The 18,065-nt window shown below is 46.9% G+C and overlaps 1 protein-coding gene across 1 annotated transcript in view; it reads left to right on the top strand.

Moving 5' to 3' along the window:
• Positions 1 to 18,065, top strand: part of HECW1 (HECT, C2 and WW domain containing E3 ubiquitin protein ligase 1) — a 146,475-nt gene that overhangs the window by 24,713 nt on the left and 103,697 nt on the right. Inside the window, exon 3 of the mRNA XM_027835905.1 lies at positions 13,202 to 13,296. Within this exon, the coding sequence (XP_027691706.1) occupies positions 13,202 to 13,296 (95 nt within the window). The remainder of the gene's footprint in view (positions 1 to 13,201; positions 13,297 to 18,065) is intronic.

Raw genomic sequence — 18,065 nt, forward strand, 5'->3', positions numbered from 1 at the left:
TGTGTGTGTGTGTGTGTGTGTGTGTGTGTGTGTGTGTGTGTGTGTGTACAGACACCTGCCAGGATGATGGCAGTGGCTTGGGGTTGGGGGGATGTGCCAAAGTGTAAAGACCTCTCTGAGTGTGTGTAAGACAGGGGCTGTTTCTCTTTGGCCGTTATATCCCATTGCCTACTGCTCAACACGTAAAGCAGAAGATGCCCACTGATTTATTGACTCATGTCATGATCCTGGCTTGCTCTAACAAAGGAAGGAAGAAGTTGTTCTAGAACCATCAGGTGCTGCTTCCGGTGAGCACCTGCAGACTCAGGCAGGGGAGACAGCCTACCTGGACCCCTCCTCTCTCACCCCCTTGAACAGCTCTAATTGTTAGTAAGTGTTCCTGACATCCAGCCTAGATCTGCCTCTGCCTCTGCTGCTCCCCTGCCCTCCCTGCCCCACCTTGCTGCTGGTGCTGCCCCCCAGGAGCCTGGTCTCTCCTCCACACACAATATCCCTTCTGATATTTGAAGACAGCACTGTGTGCCACCCCCAGTCTTCTCTTCTCCCGGCTGAACAGGCCCAGTTTCTTCACCTGATCCTCATGTGATATGGACTCCAGGCCCTTTGCACTCTCTTGGAGGCAAGGACCCCAGCCTCACAGACTCGTCATGGCTCAAGCTATGGGATCCGGTTCCCCTCATCCCCACAATGTAGTGCTATCTAATGTGGCCACAGTCTTGTCTGCTCCCCTCTTTCCTCATCCACTTACCCCCATGTATGTGAGCCCTGGCCCATCTCCCAGCCTCCTCTGCCTTACTCACTGTGCCCTCTGGAAAGACCCCCTGTCTTAAGCAGTCACACTTAACAGCCAGCATGTATATAGCCCTCAAAGCTTTGCAAATGCCTTAGAAATATCACCTCATTTCATCCTCCCAACAGCCCCAGTAGCTGGGTGCTGCTCTGTCCCCATTTGACAGATTAGGAAACTGAGGCAACAGAGGGGAAGTGACTTGCTCAGGGTCACACAGCTAGAAAGGGTCCAAGGCTGTATTTGAATCGCTTTACCCAAGTTCTTCCCACTCCGACACTTATTCCATGCTCTTGCACTAATGGAAACCTGCCATCTCTTATCCTACTGTTTCCTATCATGGAAGCATATGAGTATCCAGTGACTCAATATCTCTGTGTGTGACAAGTCTCCAAGTCCATCAGGTCATATCCATTAAAGGACCCTCTGGTTCTCTGGTTTCCTGTTTGCCTCAGTCATGGAGAATTCTTATTTTCTAGTGGGAGAACCTGAAAAGATCTTCCTGATGGTGCTTTGTCTAACCTCAGGCACGACTCTATTCTTCTCCAATCAGGCTTGCCCCCTGGCATCCCCTTAGCCCCCCACTGCCTTACTCCCCAGAGTCCAGGAGTGGGGCTAAGGCTGAGAATGGGCATTGTTTCCAGAGGCCAAGAGAGTCTTTGCAAAGGAGGCTTGAGAGGGCAGACCTTAAGGAGGGTTGGAAAAGAGCAATGGGAGCCAATAGTTGCCATCGCCTGCCAGCCGAAGCCCAGGCCAGAGCTATCAGGGAAGGAGCTGGTGCCAGGCATGCTAAATATAGACAGAACATCAGCACCATTGTGGACCTGCAAGTCCAAAGGAGATGCTTGACTCCCTCAGAGCCGAGCGATCTGATGACTTGATAATACCAAACAGCGAAGAAGCTGTCCTCTGTCGTCTCCACACCGGGCAGGGTTCCACTGCCTCCTTCCCCTGACTCTGCACCTGCCCTCCTGGTCCTCGGCGCTGCTCCCAGCTCCAGCCGCTGGGGGCATTTTTTTCTTGACACATCTCTCCTCAGTGCACTGCCCATAGTCACCTGCCCAGGGGCAGCAGCCCCTTGGGGGGATGGGGAGGGATGTGACAGGGCTGAGCCCCTGAGCAGGATGCCTGGGGCTATCTCACATGCTTCTTGCCTGCCAGGCTCTTGGATTCATGAGCAGCTGGGGAGAGGAAACAACTGTGCCGCCCCGAGCCTTCAGAAGTCACTGCCTCATTCACGGATATGATGCTGTTGCTGTACCATCCACCACGAGGATGCTCCTGGATCCTCACTGTGCCAAGCAAAGGGCCAGGAACGGGGCTCCAAGGGGGATGCTCTTTGTGGCTACAGGCTGGGAATAATGTGGAGACATGGCACTGGTGACCTCCAAGAGCCTTCTCAGCTCAGAAAGACTGGGATTCTAAGTATCAGACAGTGCCAGAGAAGGGAGAGAATCGTATGGGCTGGAGAAGGCAGGGAAGGCTGCATGAAGGAGGTGACTTAATATCAAGTAGCCGTGGCTGATATTTGTGTATTGCTTTAAAACAGAAACCTTGCTTAATGTATGCAGGCTCACTGGAGCCTCACAAGCCCTACAAGGGAGAGGAGTCTGGTACAAAGAAGACCTCAGTTCAAATCCCATCTCTTCTGATTGCTACCTTTGTGACCTTAGGATTAACCTCCTTGAGCCTCAGTTTCCCCATTTGTCAAATGAAGACCTTGAACTAGACCCCTTTGGCTCCTCTTGATGGATGAAGAAACTGAAATTCAGAGGTGCTAAGTAATTTTCACAGCAAGGAAGTGTTGGAGGCAAGATTTCCATGTTGGTCTCTCCTGACTCCAAATCTGAATAGATCATAAACTCCTTGAGGGCAGGGACTTTTGCTGTTGCCTTTGTGCCCCCCAGTGTTTAGCATAATGCCTGGGTGGACTCTAATACCTTCTCCGTAAAAAGCTTAAAGAGGTACAAGGTTTGAACAGGAAGAGAGGAGGGAGGAGAGCGATATGGAAAGTGCAGATCTAAGGCTGTCCGTGAAATCAGATAAACCAGGGAGTGGAACTAGAAGAAATTCCCTAAATTCCCATGAGCTGCCATCCTCTGCTCACTCTGGAAAGAGAGCTCAGGCATAATGGACATTCCCCAGGAACAGAGGCAGCTTCTTTTGGCCCCTCCAATGATCAGAAAGTAAGTGATCCTTAATGTGTGGTGGAAATGATTCCTTCTCTATCTTTGAATGAAATTGTTGGGGTAGCTGGTCCATCTCATCTGCTTCTCACTTTTTATAAAAAACTACTGGAAAAACCTTCGGGCTCATTCCATCTCCCAATCCCTATTCCTTGGGATCTTTGGCATTTGGGCAATCATGTCAGATGGCCAGCTAAATCTCAGTCACACACACGCACACACACACAATTCCCCCAAAGACAGAAACATTTCATTTTGTACATATTTGTTTACATATTGTCTCCCACATAAGGATGTAAGGACAGGGACTGTCTTTTGCCTCTTTTTGTATGCCCAGTGCTTAGCTCAGTGCCTGGCACACAGTAGGCATGTAATGTTTATTGACTAACTGGATCTAACAAGTATATGGGCATTTCTAACTCAATTTGTTGTTTAGTCATTTTTTTAGTCATGTCTGATTCTTTGTCACTCCATTTTGGGGTTTTCTTGGCAAAGATGTTAAAGTGGTTTGTCATTTCCTTCTCCAATTCGTTTTACAGATGAGGAAACTGAAACAAAGAGGGTTTAAATGACTTGCCCAGGATCACACAGCTAGTAAGTGTCTGAGGCCAGATTTGAACCCAAGTCTTCCTGACTCAAGACTCAGTGCCACCTAGCTGCCCCTGCAAATCCAGGTCAATTCAACAAGCATTTATTAAGACCCTACTGTGTACCAGGCATTGTGCTTGAAGTTTCCATTCTATTGGTAGATATAAGAAAAAACAAACAGATAAGTAAATACGAGGGAATTTGAGGGAGGGCACCAGTAACCATGCAGTCAGGAAAGCCTGGCTCTTGGAAGCATCTGAGTGCATCTCAAATGGACTCTCATTGAAGCAAGGCAGTTATGCTGCTACCCTCTCCAAGGTCACCAGGGATCTCTGAATTACTAAGTCTAACGGCTCTTCCTCGATCCTCATCTCTCTTGACCTGTCTGCATTTCAGACACTGCTGGTCACCCTCTCCTCTCGGAGTTTTGGGGACACTGCTTTCTCCTGGTTCTCCTCTGACTCTCAGTCTGCTTTCTTGGATCTTCATCCAGATTGTGCCTACTAACAAAAGCCTCTGCAAAAGCGAATTTGGGGAAGTAAAGAGCTGATTAAGAACAAAGTGTCAGAGACTGGACCACAGACTAAAATTCAGGAAGAGCTGCCTCTTGGCCAGGGTGGAAGTACACCTAATGAGCTGCTGTGTTTCCCTAGGGTCTTGGACCACTAGCCACAAGAAGAAGGAAAGGGAGATAACCACCCTGGACACCTTCCAATTTAGTTGCCGAAGTAGAGATGCCCAGACAAAATCCAAAAAAGGAACCAGCCATAAAACCGGGACCTCAAATAACTATGTACAAATGCGAGCATAGTGGAAAATAGGCAAGACGATAGAGATCATAAGTCAACAAGCATTTATTAAGTATTTACTGTGTACTAGTCGCTGTGGTAAGTGCCGACAACAGAAGATTCCTCAAGGATCTTACGTTGTAATGGGGGAGGACAACTCATAAAGGGAGCTAAAAAAGGATGAGGAAGGAAAAGTTGAAAGGCAGGCTGGGGGTAGAGAAGGTCTAAAGGAGGCGGGAGGGCACCCTAGTGAGGGGGATTTGACTGCATTGGTATGCTGAGAGTTGGTGGACGTGCCCACGTTGCAACATCTAACCAAGGAGGAGCTCCGGAGAAGAGGAGGAGAAGAGAATGTTAAATCTTATGACAGAGAGAGAAAATGGGCTTGTCCCATGGTGAAAGTGAGCAGTGACAGGTGGACAGCCACAGGGCTCCACAGGGACCCTCCTGATCTTGGCAGAAAGAGAGGAAATGCACTGGGCCGAACTTCTGGGAGGATATAACTGAGAACTGCCTGGGCACAACCAGATCGTAATCTGCATTGTGGGGGGGGGATTCCCAAATGGATGAGCTCATAGGTCTGTGGGAGAATTTTGGTGAGATAGGAGCTGTAACTAGAGCATGACTGTTTATGGGTAGACCTTATTTTTGAGAGAGACAGAGAAAGAGACAGAGAGATAGAGAGACAAAGAAACAGAGAGAGAGAAATAGAGACACACAGACAGACAGGGACACAGAGAGAGAGGGAGAGAGAGAGAGAGACAGAGACAGAGAGAGAGAGACAGAGAGACAGAGAGAGAGACAGAGAGAGAGAGAGAGACAGAGAGAGAGAGAGAGATATTTGGAAACAAGCAGACAGAATGCTCCAATCAGCACAGTCTTGGGATTCCCTCTGGCAGCCCTGGGCACCTGAAGTGTCACCCTGATGGGATTAGCAGGCTGGGAGCAGCATGAGGACCAGGGGTCAGGGGTCAGGGACCAAATGGCAGCTCACATCTTTGGGGGTTATATGTCTCCATGATGTCATCCGGAGGAATCATTCATGTTTATAGGAATAATTTGTTTATGAGAGTGGGGAAATGGAGGGCTTTACCTGAAGTCAGAAAGATCTGAGTTCAAATCCCATTTCATATACTCACTAGCTGTGTAACCCTGGGCAAGTCACTTAGCCTCTGCCTGCCTCAGTTTCCTCATCTGAAAAGTGAGGTTAATAATAGTACCTGCCTCCCAGGTTTATAAAGCAAATCTTAAAGTGATATCTAAATACTACGGTTATTAGAATTATACCCATTGTTATTATAACTATTGTTATTGTCATCATCATCATCATTAGACAGAGCTGGCCTTGGAGTCAAGAACCCCTGAGTACAGAGAAAGTGCATGAAACCCCAGGTCAAGAATGTGCACACACACACACACACACACACACACTATATTTTGACATCTTTCATCTCTTAGCACTTGCTTGCTGGCTGAGTTATAAATGCTTACGCATTGTGAAGTTTTGAAATAGTTCTCCTAAGGAACACCTAAAATAACTTTCTTCTCCAGCCTCTTTTTTTTCCTAGAAATGTTTCTGCTGCTCGGAGATAAACTCTCCCTCTGCATGTCTATTCTCATGATCCCGCCATTTTTATTTTCATGGGAACAGTGATGCAGACTCCCCATTCTCAGCTAGTTAAGCTGCTGAGCCCTCCCTGAGTCCTGGGGGCACACACAGGGACTCTCCATTGACCTGGTAACATCACATCACAACATTTCCTGTTCTCCCAGTTGCTGCTGTCTGACCCACACCTCATTTTTCATTGTCAAATGAAATGAAATAGAAATTAGGCTCAGACAGATTGACCAAAAAGAGAATTCTTCTGCCCCTTTCCAGATTCTCCTCTCAATCAAGGTTGACATCTTATTTGCAAAGAAAATCACTTTACTGGGAAGGGGGAAGGAAATAAGCACGTACTATGTATACTATGGTAAGTGCTTTACAAACATAATCTCATTTTATCTTCACAAAAATCCTATGAAGCCCAGTGCTGTTATTATACCCATTTTACTCTTGAGGAAAGTGAGGCAGACGAAATGAAGTGACTTGCCCAGGGTCACACAGCTGGTAAATCTGAGGCCATTTTTGAACTCAAGTCTTCCTGACTTCAGGTCCAGCACTCTCTCCACTGTGGTGCCACCAGCTGCCCTAATATCCATTGGCCCTAACGAAGCTCCACGTGTGATGAGACTCTTCAAACACCCTAGCCCCACCCCCAAATGGGAAAGAGGGCCAGGAATTATGCCAATCAGCCAGGGAACCTGGAGCTGTTTAGACTAAAGAAGGACTTGACATCTGTCTTTCTGTTGCCGGAAGACCGTCCCATGGGTAAGGGATTAGGCTTGTTCAGCATGGCCCCATGTGGCAAAGCTGAAAGTAATGGGGAGAGCTGCAAAGAGGCAACTGGCTCTCAGGAGAAATCTCCTAGCCATGAGAGCCACCACTAGTGGGTCTTAAGCCAAAGCTGACAGTCAGGAAATGGGCACCATCTTGGAAACTCGGGGAGTCATAAGACTCTTCATTAGAGAGTAAATGATGACCACCCAGGCTTGGAAATGGATCTGGCTGATAGTGGAAGAACCGGAAGCTGGGTGGAAGATATGGAGGCTTCAGAATGGGAGGGACAGGTGCTGATAACAGGAACTTTGATGCATATTCCTAAAAACAGCCAAGTGGAGGCTGGAAGGTACAAAGTCAGAAACAATGGGAAAGACCTGGGATGCCAATAGGCTACAGAAAGAGGCAAAAGCATGTCTTTGTAAGAGACAGACTACATTGACTAAGTCCTAATTACAGAATCGAACCTCAGCCAATCTCTTCTGCAGGTCAGGGAAAGTGTTGCGGCAAATGGCCAATGCCTTCTCAGAACCAGTGAGTCAGGGCCTCTGGGGCAACACAGGCTGTCCCCGCTTCTCACTCCCTCCCCTTTCCAATGAGGTCACACGAGCATGACCTAAAAACAGGGGACACATTTGATTTTTCTGCTCATTAGTGAGTTTCAGCTGTTGACTTGTCTGTTTCCATGGAAATCTCCAAGTAGAGTCAGAATTTCACCATTCCAACTCATTTTTATTAATTTATTAGATAAAATATTTATTGAACATCACCTATGTCAGGTGCCCTGAGTATGGGAGAAATGACGATGCCTGTGGGGCACCTTTAGGGATGAACTGAATGACAAGCTGAATTATTCCCTTCATCAGGATGGACCGAGAGGTCATGTTATTTTTCCTGAGTTATTTTTTGCCCTTCATGCCTTTGGACAGAGGGAGAAGACTGTAGTGGACTGAATAGAATGTACCTACTTGCAATGAGGTGACTACCCCAACTCCCATGCTCACTGACAAGCAGGGACCCTTGATGCATGGCTCCTACATCCCCTTGTGGATCTAGGATTAGCCCTAAGATGTTGAGGTAGGACATCTTTCAATGCTACAGATCACAAGACCCCACTGGGATGCTTCCCACCATCAAGTCTGTTGATATCATTTAGTCAACCAGACCCATGTAACTTTAAGAAAGGTGTCTATCTTTACTAAAGTAAGAACAGTTAGTACAAAACATCTCCCCAGAAGTCCGGGACATGCCCTCACATCAGTACATCCAGAGACCCCAGAAAGTGGGCTCCAATTTAAGGTGTGCAAAAGTCCTTGGGCTGGAGTGTTCCACATGTCCCCATTAGACAAAAGTGGAGTCTTTCTTCTGGCTCTTTGTAGAGCCTGGAATCAGGAAGATCCGAGTTCTAATCCAGCCTCAGACACTTACTAGCTGCGTGACCCTGAGTGTGGGGTAATGGTGATGCCTGTGGGGCACCTGTAGGGATGAACTGAATGCCCAGCTGAATTATTCCCTGTTCATCAAAATGGACAAAGGTGTCATGCTATTGTTCATGCCCTTCATGCCTTTGGACAAGGGAGAGGACTGTGGTGTACTGAACAGAACATATCTACTTGTAATAAGGTGCACTCCCACCGGCACTGAGGAGCAGGGACCCCAGGATTGAGCCTCTTCAAGGGACTCTCCCTGGCTTCCTTGAGAGACCGTGCCTGAAATCAGTCTGATTATGGGCTCTGCTCCATGTGAAGGATGCAAGAACAAGCACCTGATGGGAAGGGAATAAGCATTTATATAGTCCCTGCTGTATACTGGGCACTATGCTATGTGCTCTACAAATATCATTTCATTTGATCCTCACAACAGCCTTGCCAGGGAGGTGCTGTTATTCTCCGTATTTTATAACTGAGGAACCTGAGGCAAACATATTAAATGACTTGTCCAGAGTCATGCAGCTAATAAATGTCTGAGTCTGGATTGGAACTCAGGTCTTCCTAACTCCAATTCCAGAGTTCTATCCATTGCACCATTGAGAGAAGTAAAAACACTCCTCTGGACTTTATGCAGGATCCTTTCAAAGTGATGGAAATGCCATAAATTTAGTATTTACCCTAGACCCATTGATCCAGGACTGGAAGGGACCTTAGCCACTTCTCATTTTAGAGCTGAGGACACTAAGGCATTCCCCAGAGAGGGAACGGGACCTGTGGGGAGGTCCCACAGATATGCATCATTCCATTCCAGTAAGGACCAACTTGTGACTGGAGGAGGGTCTGGGATGAGACTCCCTGCTAGGAGGAGCAGCCATCATCCAATGCAGGGAATCCTGAGGGCCACAAATGGTTTTCCATAGCATGGGCATGTTGTCTACGTCATTTGAATTCAGGTCAGTAAGCAGAAGCCCCACAAACATTACTGATAACCCGGTGTGCTACGTGTGGTGTCAGGGAAGGACCTTGGGGGTTGAAACAACTTAATAAGTGCCTTAACAGCTTTGGAATTGGGTTTAATCATGAGGATGTAATTAAAGAAAACAGATTTTCGTGGCAGGAGGGTGATTTCGGTTCAATCAAAGAAGCACTGTTTGTTGATATGTGAAGGACCAGCCAGTTTGTCCATGTGGGGGACTCTCTCAACTGGCGGCAACTGAAAATGTCTGTAATTTGTAGTCTGCCAGGGTCATGCAGCAACTAAGTGTTGGAGGTGAGATGTGAACCCAGGTCTTCTTGAGGCTCTGAATCTATGCAGCAGCATGCCCATCACTGAAATCCTCCCATCTGCTCATGGGCATGAGGTGCATGGCATCCCTTTCCCTTGCTGGGTGAGCAGACGGAAGGGTACTGGACTTTTGTCCCCTGGGACTCCCTACTAACACTAACACTGGACACCATTATCTCTCATCTCTCCTCTGTTGCCTCTGACAGGTCCAGAAGATGACAGGCAAACCTACCTTTTTAGAAGAGTTTCCCTTCAATAAAATGTCAGGGAAGGCCCTTTGGGATGTTTTTCAAGCAGCCAATCAATAGGCATTTATGAGCCACCTACTATGTGCCCAGGTGCTGTGGAAAGTACAAATACAAGGATTAAAACAGTTCCTCCTTGCAAGAATATAATATTTGTTATAAAAAACAGCATGTTCATATCCCTGCCATAGAGGGTCTCCCACTGAATTGCACTTAGGAAGGAGCCAGTCACTCACTTTTGGAAGGAAGGAAAGGAGGAAAGGGAAGGGTAAGGGAAAGTGGAAGAGGAAGGGAAAGGGAAAGGGAAAGGGAAAGGGAAAGGGAAAGGAGAGGAGAGGAGAGGAGAGGAGAGGAGAGGAGAGGAGAGGAGAGGAGAGGAGAGGAAAGGAAAGGAAAGGAGAGGAAAGGAAAGGAAAGGAAAGGAAAGGAAAGGAAAGGAAAGGAAAGGAAAGAGGGAACAGAGGAAGGAGGGATGGAAGGAAGAAAAATCAACCTTATATAGTGGATAGAATTCCTTTTAATACAGATTTAGAGTCAGAAAGGCCTCCTACACTTACTACCTGAGTGGCCACAGACAAGTCATTTTAGAACACTGAGCCTCAGCTTTCTTATTTGTCAAATGGGGTAATAAAACCTTCTGTGTCTGTGTTCTAAGGCTGTTTTAAGGCTCAAATGAGATGCACATGTAAAGTTCTTTGGAAACTCTAAAGCGCTGTCTTCCTGTCAGTCATAGGCATGGCTAGAGGAAGATCGGAGGAGGTGTCTGGGATGCTGGCCAGCTCCTCCTTCCCACCACCTCTTCACCAGGCACAGACTAGAAGAGGAAAAGGAAAGAACTGAATAGAATACTAGCTCTGAAATGCTAAATGATCCTATCCATTTAAACCCTGGTGTTGCCAGGTTACTCTACTAGAAATGGGACTTATGGAGTGTGGAGTGAGAGGAAATTGAGTTGAATTGGCCATGGTAAGTGAGAGGAAAAGCTCTGAATGACAAAGTCACTGAAAAAAAAATGGAGCTTGAAGCTCCCTTTTTATCCCAGCCTCCAGGCAGCTCTCAGTTACTGCAGCTTCAGAAATACACCTGCTGTTAAACTTTGGGCATGAGAATGCCCATTGAGAGCCCGGAGAATGTAATCCCAATCTGACTCTTTCCACCTTAGATGGATCCCTAGATCAGGCAGAGATGATACCATTGGGATCTCTCTGTGGGAAATAGCCCTGAAGACAGGCCCCTCAAGAGCCAGGGACTCTACTGCTATAACAAAAATTATTCATGGCACAGCACACAGTCATTTCTTCAACATATTTATGAAATCAATCAATTAATCAATAAGTCTTTACTAAGCAGCTGGGTGACATCGAGGTGGTACAGGAGTTGGAATGTTGGACTTGGAGTCAGGAAGACCTGAGTTCAAATCCTGCCTCAGATACTTTGTAGCAGTGTGCCCTCAGGCAAGTCACCTAATCGCAGTCTGCCTCAGTCTTCTCATCTATAAAATGAGGATAATAACAGCACCCACCTCCTAGGGTTGTTGTGATAAATGTTGTACGGAGCTTTGCAAACCTTAAGAAGCTGTGTTTATTATTAAGCACCTACTAGGTGCCAAATATGGTGCTAAGTATTGGGGATAGAAGTACAAAGAATGACACAATGCCTACTCACAGTGTGCTTCCATTCTAACAGGTAGATGAGAACGAATATAGATAGCAGAAGTACAAGGTGAATAAATGCATATAAATACACTCAATGTTTACTACAAGGGGCACAGTGGGAGCCAGGGTCCCTGGCAGGCTTTATGCAGAAGATGGTGCTTGGGAGGAGAGAGACAGAGAAAGATAAGAGGCTGAGGGAAAAGGGGAGGGCATTCCTGGCATCACAGACAGCCAGTACAAAAGCCTAAGGAGGAGAGACAGAGCAGAAAGGTCTGTGTGGCTGGAGCACTGGGGATGAGAAAGAGAAACATCCAATGGTGCTGGGAAAGTGAGCTTGGGTGGAGTTTTCCAAGATAAACAGAAAGGTTTGTCTCTTATCTTAGAGGCCACTAATGTTGGTTGAGCAAGGGAGTCACACAGTCAGATCTGCACTTAAAGAAAATTACTTTCCCATTAGTGTGGCTGATGGACCAGAGTGGGATTCTAGAGTCCAGCTGATCAGTTAGGGGGCTGTTGCAATCATCTAGGTGAGAGGTGATGAATGCCTGAATCAAAGTAGGAGCTGTGTGAGGAAGGGGAAGGCTTTGGATAGGGAGAGCTCCTGAGGCAGAAACAGCAACATCTGGTCAATAGCTGAAGATGTACTGAGATATATAACCCAAGGTGTTGGAAGGATGGTGGTGCCTTTGATAGAAATGGGAAAGATTGAAGAGGAGGAGGTTTAGGGGGAAAGATTGTGAGTTCAGTTTTAGACGTATTGAGTTTCAGATGTCTTTGGGATGTCCCATTTGAAATGTCCAATAGGTGATCTGGGAAAAGGAACTGAAGTTCAGGGGAGAGCCTGGGACTGGGTAGATGGTCTGGGGGAGTCATCTTACAGAGATGAGATTTCAACCCATGGAAGCTAAGGGGGCTTCGAAGAGGGAAAAGAGAAAAGAGAAGAGGATCTAAGGCAGAATCTTTGGAAACATTGACAGTAAATGGGGTGAGACATGGATGATGAATAAAGGGAGGAGACTGAGGAGACGACGGGCAAGTAGAAGACAAACCAGCAGAAAACCAGAGCAGGAGAATGTGCAGGAGGAGGGAGTGATCTTCACTCCAGGAACAACTGGGCTCCTTGCTTTTCCTCACACAAAACCCAGCATCTCCTGACTCTGGCATTTGCACAGGCTGTGCTTCATGCCTGGAATGCTCTCCCTGTTCATCCCCCCCTCCTGGATTTCCTGGCCTCCCTGGCTTCTGCCTCTCCTGATCCCTCTTAATTCTGGTGCCTTCCCTCTATTGGTTATTTCTGATTTATCTTGTCTCTGTCTTGTTTGAACATGGTTGTCCCCCCCACCCACCCATTACAATGGGAGCTCTTTTAGGGCAGGGATTGTCTTTTGCCATTCTTTGTATTCTCAGTGCTTAGCACAATGCCTGGCACATAATAGGTGCTTAATAAATGTTTATTGACTGACAAGTCAATAATGTAGAATGAAGTTGAGAGTTGAGAAGGAATGAGACTGGAAAAAATACTGTCAAATACATGGGACAGGGAGGGCAGTCTTCCTAACCTCTGAGCGGATGCTGCAGACTGACCTGCTCTCCTGGAACTGGAGAGGTGCCTGGGCTTCTCTTACTTGGACTCTCATTGTCAGATACCACTGTGGTCTGATCCCAGGGAATGGGGTCAGGGTGGGAAGAGGACCAGTGATACCCACTTACAGAGCCTCACCTGGCCACTAGGGGGAGACAAAGTGCTATGATAGAGAAGTTTACCCAATCCTTATTTTTTAAAAATAGTTGGCAATTAACATCCAGGCTGGCAGCACTGGGACCTCTGATCTCAGCCGCCATTTTGTTCTCTTGCAGCTGAAACCAAGATTTGCTTCAAATACTACCATGGAGTGAGTGGGGCTCTGCGGGCGACCACCCCCAGCGTAACGGTCAAGAACTCAGCAGCTCCTGTAAGTCTCCCCTGCTCTCCCCTTCTCTCCTTCAAGCCACCTTAACTTAGCTTCTTTCTTTTCCCTTTTTCTGCCTCTCATGTTTCTTTCAAATTTGAATGGCCCCAAGCATGGGAGAGCAAGGAGAAAACCAGCCTGTGGATGGAATAATTTTAATGCAAGCCTCTTGTTCTTTAAAAATGAATAACAACAACAATAATAATAGCATTTTGGTGGTTTTACCAATTGGGAAATGCCTCTACTATGGAGGGAGTGGGGAATCTCAGCAACATCAAGAAATAGAATATAGTCCTAGAAGACGTATTTTTCTTCAAATTGTCCTAAAGTCTTAAAGACCTTATTTGTTCCCAATCTGCCCTTCCTCTACCTACTCTCAGGCCTAGGGTTGGCCTGAAGTAATTGGCCAATGTATCTCTTCTGAGGAGCCCACTGAATTTTGTATGCAGGTATCCAGGCTATCTATCACTTGGAGGGGCAGCTCCCCCCAAGACTGTCCTCCCAATGAACAGGGTATGCTGGATGCTTCCGGAACTCTACCACCACAAATTATTTCACATTCACCAGATTCACCACTCTCTACATAGCTGGACCTTCCTTTTCCTATGGATGATGGCTCATCTCATTGACAAGCAGTCTTGTCTCCAAAGGCTGAGCTAGGTCTGATTAGAATCGTAGTGAATGAGATCATAGATGTCACCAAATCTGAGAGTTGGAAGAAGCTCAGCTCAGTGGCCTCTCCTCTGACCCTCACACAAAAGGAATCCTCACTCTGACATGGCCAGTGAGAGGTCACCCAGCCTGAGTGTGAAGGACTTTGTAAACTGTCAAACCCTATGTCAATGCCAGCTTGGTGTAGGGTCCTTTAGAGACAGCACAACATGGTGGACAGGGTGCTAGACTTTGAGTTAGAGAGCCCTGAATACTTCCTCTAACACTTCCTGGCTGCCTGACCGTGGGCAAGCCATTGACTTCTCTGCCCCTCAGCTGCTGCCTCACCTGCACTGGGGGTTACGGTGACCACAATGCCTCCCTCTAAGGGGTCTGAAATTAGACAATGGGGGTCAATGAGATTCTATGAAAGTCAGAGATGACTTGGTCCAGAGGAAAGAACACAAGACTTGGAGTCAGTGAACCTTCCATCGCTCAAGCCACCCTTCCTCTATTACTTACTATTTGTGTGACCTTGGACAAGTCACTTCTCCTTGAACTCTCGAAGTGTTGTAAAAGGAGAGTCAGTCAGACCAGAACTTCTCTAAAGGCCCTCTCAGATCTAAGTCTCTGATTTTATTGTAAGGAGAAGGGAGTTAACAAGTGAGCATCTGCTACTCCTTATACTGTAGTCCTATCACGTGGGATAACAACTGTACTTGGGCAATGACACTGGTATAGGGAACTCCCACATGAGGAAATTCCCTCTGCAAATGCAGGTTGGTACTTTCTCTGTAGTTTAGTCTTAGAGAGCTGTGACGATCACTGAAAGGTTAAGTGACTTATCACCAGTCACATAGCTAGTATATGTCAATCAATAAACATTTATTAAACACCTACTATGTGCTGAGCATTATGCTAAGTGCCGTCAGAGACAGAACTTGAACTCAGGCCTTTCTGGCTTTGGGGCAAGCTCTTCATCCTCTATGGCAAGCTGCTCTGCTGTGATAATAGTTATTATTACCATCTTATTATATTTCACAATCCATCATACCAATGTTGCACACAATTATACCTGTAAAAGAATTCCAATGATAAAAATCAGCAAGAAGAATACCATCAGTGAAGTCAGCCCCCCACCCCCCACGTGGCTACAATATTCAGAAGATAGCCCTTGGCTTCTTGTAAAGAGGGAAGGGAACAAATATTTGTTAAGCACATACTGTGTGCCCTTCGTCACTGTACTGAGTACTTTACAAGTCTCTCATTCTCTGTAGAGATGATTCCCATGAAGTCAGAATCAGATGTGCTGAGCAGATCCATTGATGATACCCAAGAACATGCCCTTGGGGCTCTCCTGCTCAAGATGCTGAGAAAGTCCATGAAGCATTTGTAACATTGGAAGATGAGGTTTTGAGCAGGGAATAGCCTCCAAATCTCAGAACTGCAGAATCCACAATTGGGAGGAATGTCAGGGGGAATCTGGTCCAATGAGACCTGAACTAAAAATCCCCTACATTTGGCAAGTGGCCATCCAGCCTCTGCCTGAAGGCATGAGGCGGGAGACTCACTACCTCCCAAAGGGGGGCCACTCCACACTGGAACAATTTTCCTTACAGTGAGCCTAAGCCTCTGTCACTGTGTTCTATTGCATCGATTCTAACCTTTGGGGCCAGCAGACCAAGTCCGAGCTTTCTGCTGGACAGCACCACATCAAGACCACACCTCTCACTTCACAGGCCCAGACAGTCCCAGTGACTTGGGCCACGTGGCACAAAACCCAACCATGGAGTCTACTGTGTGGACCCCTGCTGGGGTAAAGGTGGGTCTTCAGAAAGGCAGTTAAATATTGTTTTCATCAAAAAATTGGGACCGGCTTTTTGACAAGGAAAATGTCCATGTTGTCTGCTGGCTCTGCTCTTTGTCATTCATTTGGTCACAGGGACGTGTCCTGATTTCTCTCCAAGCTAATTCATTGTCTTTTCCTAATTCCCTAGGCTTCGTCTTGCTGCAATGTATGCTATCCATAGCTTGAAATATTTGGGGGTTATTTCTGTGAGTATGGCAGGAATCTCCTGAGTCATTCTTCCTGTCTTCCTGATTAGGGAATCCCTTGTGAAGCATTTGACGTCAATTCTTCTGATGGCTCCCGTTTCTCTTTTTAAATCATGACCCCTAGGGGTTATGTGCCTTTAAGTTCTTCTCTGGGCAGTCCCAGACTTTCAGCCAATCCCTCCACAGAAGCAGCTACCAGGGCAGCTGTTCCACACACTCCTCCCTCTGTCCCCAGCTCCATTCTCCCCCGACCTCCAGACCCAGCTCCTGGAGTTGCTACTGCTGAGCCAGTTTCCCATCCCTGTGGATGAGCCAGAGCCTGAGGCCCAGAACACCTGAGGGCAGCCCTGGGGGTGCCAGCATTAGGGCGGGATAGAAGAAAAATGAATGGGGGGCCTTGGACTGCTCTCTCCTGATGTGGTTTAGGAATAATTCAGATCACTAATGGGAAGCTTCTTGGGAAGCTAACCATCTAGGATGAACCCTAATACTATAAGGCATGGGCACTAGGTGAACCTGCCACATGACTGCCAGTGGGCCCAGTGCTCTGGAGGGTCCCTTGGATCTTTCAGGGGCTTGTGATTTCTTCAGCAGTGTGGATCAAACTGCCCCACCTTCCTTCATCCTGTTCATCCCCCTGGTAGCCAGCCTAGTGAGGCATCTCCCTAAACTTAGCCATCCTGGTTCTCAGACGCAGACAGGCAATCCATCGCTAGGCCAATATATAATCAATAAATCAACAGGCATTTATTAAGCACCTACTCTGTGTCAGGCATTGTGCTAAATTCTGGCGGTACAAAGAAAAAAGAAAGAAAAAGAAAAACAGCTCCTGTCCTCAGGAAACCTCCATTCAAAAGACAGAGAGATGTACATAAATCAGTAAACAGAAGAGATGTAGAGTTGATACAAGGTAACCTCAGAGGTGAGTTTGCTAGCAGCTGGAGGCACCACCTTAAAGAAGATGGAGTTTAAGCTGAGTCCTAGAGGAAATTAAGGATTCTAAAAGGGGGAGGTGAGGAAAGAGGGCATTCCAGGAATGGAGGGACAGCCATGGGCAAAGGCTCAGAGATAGGAGATGGCATGGTGGGTGTGAGAAATGGCAAGTATGTCTAGAATGCAGCATGTATGGAAGGGAGCACAGAGGAAGAAGCCTGGAAGGACCTGGGCCGCACAGGGCTCTCCATACCAAACAGAAGCTGCTGTTTGGTGCCAGCATCAGGGCTTGCCCATGCTTGCACTCCACCGGTAGCATGGTCTTTGAGAGGCCAGCACCACACCCTCCCCATTAAGAGGCATCAAAGGAGGAGAAGGTTGGTGCAGGCCTGTAGGATGGAGAAGAGAAACAAAGTGGGCTCTGTTACAGGTACCCAGTCCCCTCCTCTTCTCTTGTCTGCTCCCTATCAGAATCTGATCTGGGAGCCTTCCCAGTAAGGGATTGATAACAGATTAAAACCTTAGCCCTTGTGGGAGGCATTGAACAACAACCACGGGAAAAAGTAAAGAAATGAGGCTCTCTCTCCCTGTGAGGTGGCACAATGTAGGCAACTTCCAACTCTGCCTATATCTAAAGGCTGCCCTGCGTGAAGATGATCATACCAATGAAAAGAGGATCTTTGTGTAGTCACCACACTTGCCCAGAAGAGTCATGCTACACTTTGTAAAAAATAACTGTGAATTTCAAGTTAATTCTGTGATTTCCTAAAGATTATTGAAGATAACCTCACGTGCCCCCAAATTAGGCTGACCTACAGGGAATTGAATTAAGGATTGTAAATCAATCATCTCTTAGAAGAAGTAATAGGACCTTAATGAAACTATTCATGTGTTCATTCTATAATCATTAATCTTGCATTGTATATAGCACATCTTGAGAAGTGTTTACAGAGATAGGAGGTTTAGATAAGAGACATGCTCTGCTTTCTTCCTTCCTTCCTTTCTTTGGAGGCAATCAGCATTAAGTGACTTGCCCAGGGTCACACAGCTTGTAAGTGTCTCCGGCTGTATTTGAACTCAGGTCCTCCTGACTCCAGGGCTGGTGCCCTATCCACTGTACCACCTAGCTGTCC

This window comes from Vombatus ursinus, unplaced genomic scaffold (assembly GCF_900497805.2).
Source record: "Vombatus ursinus unplaced genomic scaffold, bare-nosed wombat genome assembly UNPS02014817.1, whole genome shotgun sequence".
Lineage (NCBI taxonomy): Eukaryota > Metazoa > Chordata > Mammalia > Diprotodontia > Vombatidae > Vombatus > Vombatus ursinus.